The sequence below is a fragment of the Embiotoca jacksoni genome, unplaced genomic scaffold (genome assembly GCF_022577435.1).
Source record: "Embiotoca jacksoni isolate LCO1_2020_lvr unplaced genomic scaffold, fEmbJac1.0.p SCAF_1, whole genome shotgun sequence".
NCBI classification, from domain to species: Eukaryota; Metazoa; Chordata; class Actinopteri; family Embiotocidae; genus Embiotoca; species Embiotoca jacksoni.
In genome coordinates, this window is record NW_027185229.1 from 21,120,051 (window position 1) to 21,128,167 (window position 8,117).

At 39.9% G+C, this 8,117-nt stretch overlaps 1 protein-coding gene across 2 annotated transcripts; it reads right to left on the bottom strand.

Annotated features, from left to right (window-relative positions):
• Positions 1 to 483: 483 nt before the first annotated feature.
• Positions 484 to 7,346, bottom strand: LOC138199856 (cytochrome c oxidase subunit NDUFA4-like). 2 transcript variants are annotated; one of them, XM_069152116.1, is made up of 4 exons: positions 7,182 to 7,346; positions 4,156 to 4,241; positions 2,250 to 2,313; positions 484 to 1,191 (listed from the first exon to the last, which is right to left on the bottom strand). In XM_069152116.1, the coding sequence occupies exons 1-4, from the start codon at positions 7,221 to 7,223 to the stop codon at positions 1,135 to 1,137; spliced, it is 249 nt and encodes an 82-aa protein (XP_069008217.1). In that variant the 5' UTR covers positions 7,224 to 7,346; the 3' UTR covers positions 484 to 1,134. The 2 variants fall into 2 exon arrangements, with proteins under 2 accessions (XP_069008217.1, XP_069008226.1); XM_069152125.1 differs by having other exon boundaries at positions 2,230 to 2,313; positions 7,182 to 7,345.
• Positions 7,347 to 8,117: the final 771 nt, after the last annotated feature.

Below are 8,117 nucleotides of genomic sequence, written 5' to 3' on the forward strand. Positions count from 1 at the left end.
CAGTATCCTAATCCTACATTAAACAATTATTTTTTTTTTCAATTTATTTAATTTATTTTCGATTCCCATCTCCAACACAATCTCACACAAACGGAGCTCTTGTTCACACCAAGTAAACGTCACTCTGTTACAATATCGGGCAGAGAGTGGACAATCCTGCACCTGCAGTGATGAAGATTTCAATTTATCTATTACCTTATGGGTTATACTTAGATGTATATCTATTTTGACACAGTATTTTCACACCAAGTAAAGAGAGACTTGCAATACCTTGCTGTCTGTTCTTACAGGTCTTTGTCTGGCAAAGGCATCCTATTGTTGTCTTTTGTTGTTGTCGATAACGTTGTAGAAGTGGGAGTAAGTCGTTATTCCTCTGTTTTTGCTGTTGTCGTCCATTTTGACGAAGACAGATCTGCTTGACTACAATCGGCATTGTGTAGAGAACAATGGAGACAAAAGCAGAACAACTGACAATGGCTTCGCATTACGTTGCATTTTATTACTTTCAGCTACATTAAAAACTGTATTAAAAGGCCCATTAAAGAAGAAAAAAGTCTGGTTTCTCTCTGTTTATGGTTTGGACCAACTGCAGCTATAATGGAGCGTAGGTTTGACACTATAAAAAAAAACTTTACATTATACATAATCATTTAATCTATTGCCAATATAGAAATATATATTTGTGCAGTTTAAAGAAACATTTGGATCCCTTCCAGCTTTTAAAGTTGCTTTTCAGTATCAGACCCTGACCTTTGACCTCCCAGTTGGGGGCCCGTACAAAAAAAAGAGATCATATTAACACAGATATCCATCTTCAATATTATTCAAGCCTTAAAAAGGTCTGATTCATTTTCACCGCTCATCTGCACAAGGTACATTATTTTAGTATTAAGATTGCTGTGTATTAATTATAAGTAGCATATAACAACAGTTTATTTAATGCTCTAAAGAACCAGCCGTCTGTCTCGTGATCTTTATTAGTTTTTGTTCACAAGGTTACACTATTAATTCAGAGTCACTGTAGCGGAGCATGAGGTGATACTGAGGAAATGTACAGGAAGAGGTTACACATCAATGAGGTGACAGCTTGAGGTCCTGCCAAACTTGGTGCCCCTGGAGTTGCCTGGAGGACCTTTAGAAGTCAGGTCCCTCTTTCTTCAGGGTCTTGTAGTCTGTGTTGACGGCCACAAACTGCGGAAGGCAGAAGGAATACATTTAAATCTGTTTTGCTTAAATTAAATTCATCAGTGCTGTCTTTCAGAGAGCGTGTATTTAAAAAAAAAAATTAAAAAAATAACATGGGTCAGAATTTATTCCCCTGTCGTGCCAACACTTCCATCCAAACACAGTTCACCATGATCCTTTTATAATAAAAAAAAATAATAAAAAAAATAAAAAATTCTAGATTAACGTATTGCTAATCCTATTTGGACAACAGTTTGCATGTTGGTTATATTTACTGTGTGACTGCATTCATGTGTTCTGCATTCATCAAAGTGCTCCAACCCTTAAAAAAAAACATTTTCTTTTTTTTCTTCTTTTTTTTCACTGGGAGAGATTATTTTTTCCCCATGTATTTTTCTTGATTGGTCTGCCATTAAAACCCTCACCTCCTCCTTCTCTCCTCCCTTCTTCTCACTTCCCCCTCCTCATTACGATCATTGTTCAGTACTTCAGTGGAATTTCGATGTGAGACCTTTGCCTCGCTATCGAGAATTAAACATGCTGTGTCCTGACCTTTTGGCTGCAGCGCCTTTCATTCCACTGGCAAGAAGCAAACCAGCCTTGAAACCTTCAGAAAATGCTTTTTTCTCAGAAAAACACATCATCCAGATCTCTTCTTGTGGGTCCTGTCAAATGGTTGTTTTTCTGCTCTATTTTGGCTCATCGTTGTTAATATGTTCATTAGTTTTTCTTGGGCTCTGGCCTTGTTCAAGAGGTAAGGCAAATTATTATCAACCATTAGGAGCTCCCAGTTCCATCTGCCTTAATTTGTTTTTGAAAGACACTTTGTTTTCCGTTGTTTGAACAGAATTGAAGAAAGCCAGGAAGCGGCCTTGTTGATTTGACAAGATTTTGCCAACACTCGTTTGTCTAATTCTATTTTAGTAACTTTTTAAGCTGATGATGAATGTGAGATTTCCAGTGACTTAGTAAAACAATGCCATTCTTGTCTAGATTAGTTTTTTGGCACACGTGATTGGTGTGAGCGAGGAGGCGGTCACGCACTGTGTGAAGGGACTTGTCACCTTGTACTGGTAGGTTGGGTCGAGCTTATTCCAGGGCTCTGGGTTGTTTTTCTTGTCCCAGAAGCTGCAAACGTGGAAAAATTCACAGCATGCAGGATAAAGGGGATTCAGAGAAGGAACAAGAGACAAAGACAGAACATAAAATAATGAGAGGCATGCAAAGCAGGTGCAGAGAAAAAGAACACTTGAAAAAGAGAAACGGACCATGATGTGACAAATAAGAAGCAAAAAAAAAAAAAAAAAAAAGACAGAACAACAGAAGGACGGAGATAAATACGAAGATGTCGGGTGGAGACAGAAGTTGGCAAAAAAAATAAAAGAGTGATTATGAGATGAGGTGAACTCAGCCCAGTGACTTGGCAGTGCTCGTTTGTTCATTAACCAAAGTCTGGATTTCACAGCACTCCACTGCAACTGTCCATACCCTCCTCCGCCCCCTCCGGCAGCACGTCACGCCGCCAAGGCACAAACAAAGAGACACGGGGACGGATGGCGGAGAGAGCATGTCTCCCCTCCTCTCTTTCCATTACTGCAAACACTACACAGTCTCTGAGAGAGTGGCGGCCACTGGCCACAGCACTCATCACCAGCTGGTGATGAGGTCAGGCTTTATGGCTGACCCTCACAACAAGTGCTTCTGTGTGGCCTAAAATAGGACATGAGCAGTGCACATTTACTGTATGTGGGCAGCCACCGAGTTCAGTGTGGTTGGTGCATTTGTAAGATGTGACAGATTAATACAGCCAGCTGTGTTTGTTGAAAACATTTAATTCTGATACTGGTATCAAATTATTTATTTTTTTTACCTCATTAAGTGAAGGTTAATAAATAAATACAGTCCAATACCTTCATGGTGTTCTGTACTAAAGTTTTGGCACCATTGGGCAAATTACTTATTTTGTTGATTTGTCAGCCCTTTCCCTTTTGGCACTATCACTGCTTGGAAATTTAGTCAGCTAAAAGTCACTCACCCACTTGTTTTTGCTTAATCAGTTCAGATTTTGAGATATTTTAGGCTTGCACACACAGCGTGTTTCAAATCTACCCACAGATTTTCAATTACGTCAAGTCAAGGGAACTCCAGCTTCCGTTTCTTCAAAGGACCAGTGTGTAGGACTAGATCTAGCAGTGAGGATGCAGACTGCAACTAAGTGAAAACCCCTCGCCTCACCATTCACCTTCCAAGCATGCAAAAGAATCTACGGTGGCCATGAAGATAGCGAAGAACACGAGAGGCCCTCTCTAGAGACAGTTTTTCTTTAGTCCTGTACAGGCTTCTGTAGAAACATGGCGGTGCAACATGGAGCGCTCCCTGGAAGAGGACCTAATCCCTATCTAGATATGGATTGTAAGGTGCATGGATTTAAATTTAATTTTAAATGTTATTAAGGCCAGGATGATACTTCTACATTTGTATCCCAAACTTTTGCCACAGTTACTATTTTGTTCTCTGTTTTTTTTTTTTTTCGATTCATGAAAAGAAAAGTAGCTGTGCATTAACGTCCGAAGAGAAGCAGGGGTTTTATTTAATTCTTTTCACTTCAGACACGTTTTTATAGCATTTTATGAATTCTGGATCCAATATACACTTATTGAATCCAAATCCTTTTTTGAGTCTCTTATGAATCAGTGTAGGTTTTGAGAGAGATGATTTTATATAGATTCATTTGCCTCTAAGCTCAGCAAATTCAGCTTTATTGCCAACGTGGATCCAGATCCCAACTGAGTCTGGCTATTGAAACCTAACCCTGTTGGCAGTTGTTTAAATGCTCAAATAATCTCCAGCTTCAATCAGCCACGGTTTGGAATAAGGTAACGGCAATACAATCATTCTGTAAACGCACACGGAATCAAAAGTGAAGTGGAAAATATCTGCAAAGTGTAGACAAACAGCAGAAAGACCTACGTGACATGAGGCCCTCTTGCCAGACGCAGCAGGTAGAGCGTGGCCCCTGTGATGCCCAGACTCGTGAAGAACAACTGCGGTATCAACTGAAGAGAGGAGGAATGCATTAGTCCCAAACCACAGAGACAAAAGACGGTAAACAAACACATCCCATCAAGTGATTGGCTCTGATATGTAGCATGAACATACACCTGTGTGAAGTGCACACACACACACACACACACACACACACACACACACACACACACACACACACACACACACACACACGTACACAAATATACAGGTAGTTATTATTCCTGTTGTTCCTCTGCCTGCCCTCCTCCATATGTATGAGGCCCAGGCCATGTGTGAGGCAGCTCACTGTCAGCCTGGGTTGAACGGGCAAGGACACAGTGGAAGAGAGAGCCGCCGCATCTCTGTGTGCCAGCCTCTCCTAGTATAACACCATACCTGTCAGACTGAGGGACAGCAACACACACACACACACACACACACACACACACACACACACACACACACACACACACACACGCGTGAATATACTCACACAAATGCACACTTTAATAAGCTTACACACCCAGTCGGCGCATTAAAACACACTGGAGTGAATGTGTGTATACAGACACACTTATATTTGATGCTTTGCGCGGTGATGATGACAGGAATTAAAATAACAACAACAACAAAAAGCGCATTAAGGGGACAGGGGGATAACGTGATATGTCATTTGAAACGCCCAAAGCTTAAGTGTGACAATCCTCTTGCTACTCAGCATCTTTTCATCAACACTGCACTGCCATACATTCCCTGTCTACTTTGCTGCGTGATACTTTATGTATGATAGAGAGAGAGAAAGCGTCACACCGCTGGAGAACAGCTGTTCTCAGCCCGCACAGATCCAGTCGAGCTGCAGCGAGATGAGTTTGATCAGGTTGAACTGAAGGATGTCTCTACTCAGCTGTATCTCAACATCTGTCTTCTGTCTGATTGCGTTGCCACTTGCCTTGTTGTTGATTAGCAGAAGGTCTGGTGATAAAACGTTGATATTCACTACATTAAAGCTGTGATGTATAGATGAAGAAAGCATCCTACCCTTGGCTACACGCTCAAAACCACTCGGCAAAAACAACTCAAGCGTATGAAGTTCCTGCTTCAGACCTTGAATCTGTTTATAACTAGGTATAAACATGAAGCTTGGCAGTGGAGCAAATGTACTATCAATACTGTAAGGATTCTGAATAGTGTCACAGCTAACAATTGATTTCATTACTAATCTGCAGATTATTTTTCTACATTTTATGGATTAATCATTTTTATCTATTGAATGTGAAATATCAGTGACATCTTTAAAATTGATTGTTTGTCCAACCAACAGTCCATAAAATGATTTTCAATTTACAGAAATGGTACTGGGAGGATTATTATATCGTTTTGTTTGACAACATGCCTGAAAAAAGGATTTAAATTCAAATACCAAGGTATTTAAAGGACAAACCAATTAATCAATCTAATCATTTCAGGTCAAAGTTTTTAGAGCTGCATTAACAATAAATGTCAATCATTGTTTTGTCCTTTTTATGAATCTTTTTGTCAGCCCATCGTCAAATATGTCCAACACGAGTACTTGGAGCTTTCTTCATATTACTTATTTTGTCCTATCTACAGTCAAAAAACCCAAAGGTAGAGTGTTTGCAGTTATATAAAACAAATGTTTCAGTTCCTTACAGCTGATAAGCTGAAACCAGTGTGTATTTGCACTTTTTCGTTTTTAAATTAGTTAAGTAATTACTCAATGAGGAAAATAATTGTGTCAATTTTATCTCCCCGATCAATTAACTTACGTTTTTGCTTTTTAATCTTTAATTGTTGTTTTAATCGTGTGCTCACGCAGCATGGTTTTTATGTTTGCTGACTTCTTCTCTAAGTGAGTTCACTATGAACTTCTCATAACCCTGGAAAGTTCAAAGTGCACATCAGGTGTTCACTGCATAGACACAAACAAGCGCACAGTTCATACACACAGTATGCTGACTGCAGACGCTTCGCTTCGATCAGCAATGAAGTGAACATAAACAGAAACACATACAAGCATGCAGAAGCAGGTCAACTTTGATCACACACGCACACGCACACACGCACACAGCTCATAATGTAAGCAGGCCAGTATGTAGGGAGCTGTCCACTCCCCAGTGCTGATATCTTCATATTGTGCCAAACAAGTGTGCGTTTCACCTTTCACCATTCAGCCTGACCGATATAGGAAGTGTTTTATACTCGCTGGGGTTCGATACTCTTGCTGCCCTTATTACATTTCTGGTGCACTGCCAAGCCAACCCTGTCAATCCAGGAATTTGGGTCACCCTCAGCATAGCTCTCAGGCAACAGGGGGGGGAAACAAGCACAGACAGCTTCTGTGCCGTTCTTTCCTTCTTTCTTTCTTTCTTTCTTTCTTTCTTTCTTTCTTTCTTTCTTTCTTTCTTTCTTTCCTTCTTTCTTTCTTTCTTTCTTTCTTTCTTTCTTTCTTTCTTTCTTTCTTTCTGGTAACATTTGTTAACAATGTTGTTACTGATTTTATTTCTTATATAAGTACTGGTTGCAAAATTGTTGAGCAGAGCTGTTGTTGTTGAGCTTTCAACAACAGCACAGTCACACATTGCTGTCAGCCTAAACTTTTCTAGACACTGTTGCTCTCCTTGTCATTATATTTACAATAAAAATACATTTGAAGTCTTGAAAAATGGTTTTGCTACTTATTAAAATGTCAACTTTCATCCATATTGTGCATGGATATGTACAGTGTATATTTTTACCTTCTTTATTAAATTCCAAAGTGATTATTTGAATACATACTAACACGTGTCCCAGAAAACCTATTCACAATCACAACGTTATCATTTACAAATTCAAAATTACTGTCAGTTCACGAAGTCGGTACATTCGGCCTCATGTATAAATCGCTGTATTTGAAATAGTCATAGAAAGATTCAAAAGCTCAATGGATACATGAATATGATGCAACCTACCCCTGGATGTTTCTTCACCTGTTGAATCACGGTCTTTATCATATTTGTTATTCTTCCAAACACAAATCGATGTCAAATAAAAACTTAAAATAACAGCTAAAGTCTGATGACTGTGTCCATGTGCGTCAGTGTCTCTGTGCAGATTGAATGACCTGTTTGTTAGCTGAAGTTCAGTACGTTGGCCAGTGCAGCAAAACCTGTTGCCAATCTCTCCCCCCTGCTCTTCCCTCCCACTGGATAAATGAGAGGGTCAAAGGCGAGAGGGAGAAGGGGGGGGAGGGAGAGACAGTTCTAATCCTCGTAATCACATCTGTTGAGGACACTGTATGTTTCCATAGAGGCTCACTGAGTACAGAGTGTCCTAAAGTGTTTTGTTATACAACAACAAAACTGGTGGTACTGAAACTCAGATTTTTACTGACGCAACAGATACAGACATTTTCTAAATATTTTCCTCCTGGATATGCAGCAGTAGTGCAGCCTTCTCCTATAATGGCTTCATGTTTAGACCTCACGCCCACAATACAGCCATTGTGGTGGATAGATTCACATTAAATTGTCATATCAAAAATGATGAGCCACTATTTTTATGGACAGCCATAACTCTAAAACTTTAAAATCATCCCCCCAGCGACCATTAAACGATGCTGCTTTTGCGCAGCATCTTGTTCAGTGTAGAGAGGACAGAAGTAATGGCAGCATGCAACGTGTCGCTCGGGTCGAGACCTTTGTCGCAGGCGTGATAATGGCAATTGATTAGTCAGTGATGCAGCACCTGCAGACCTTCCAGGTTCCTTAACAGCAATTTGCAACCTAATGTAATTAAAACCAAAACGCTATGCTGTGCAAAATGCACAGGTCATTACTATTCTTTACTTAAAGTAGCTGTCATGTTCTCACCATTTATCATGCTTAAGTGGAAACTGCAAAGTGGTT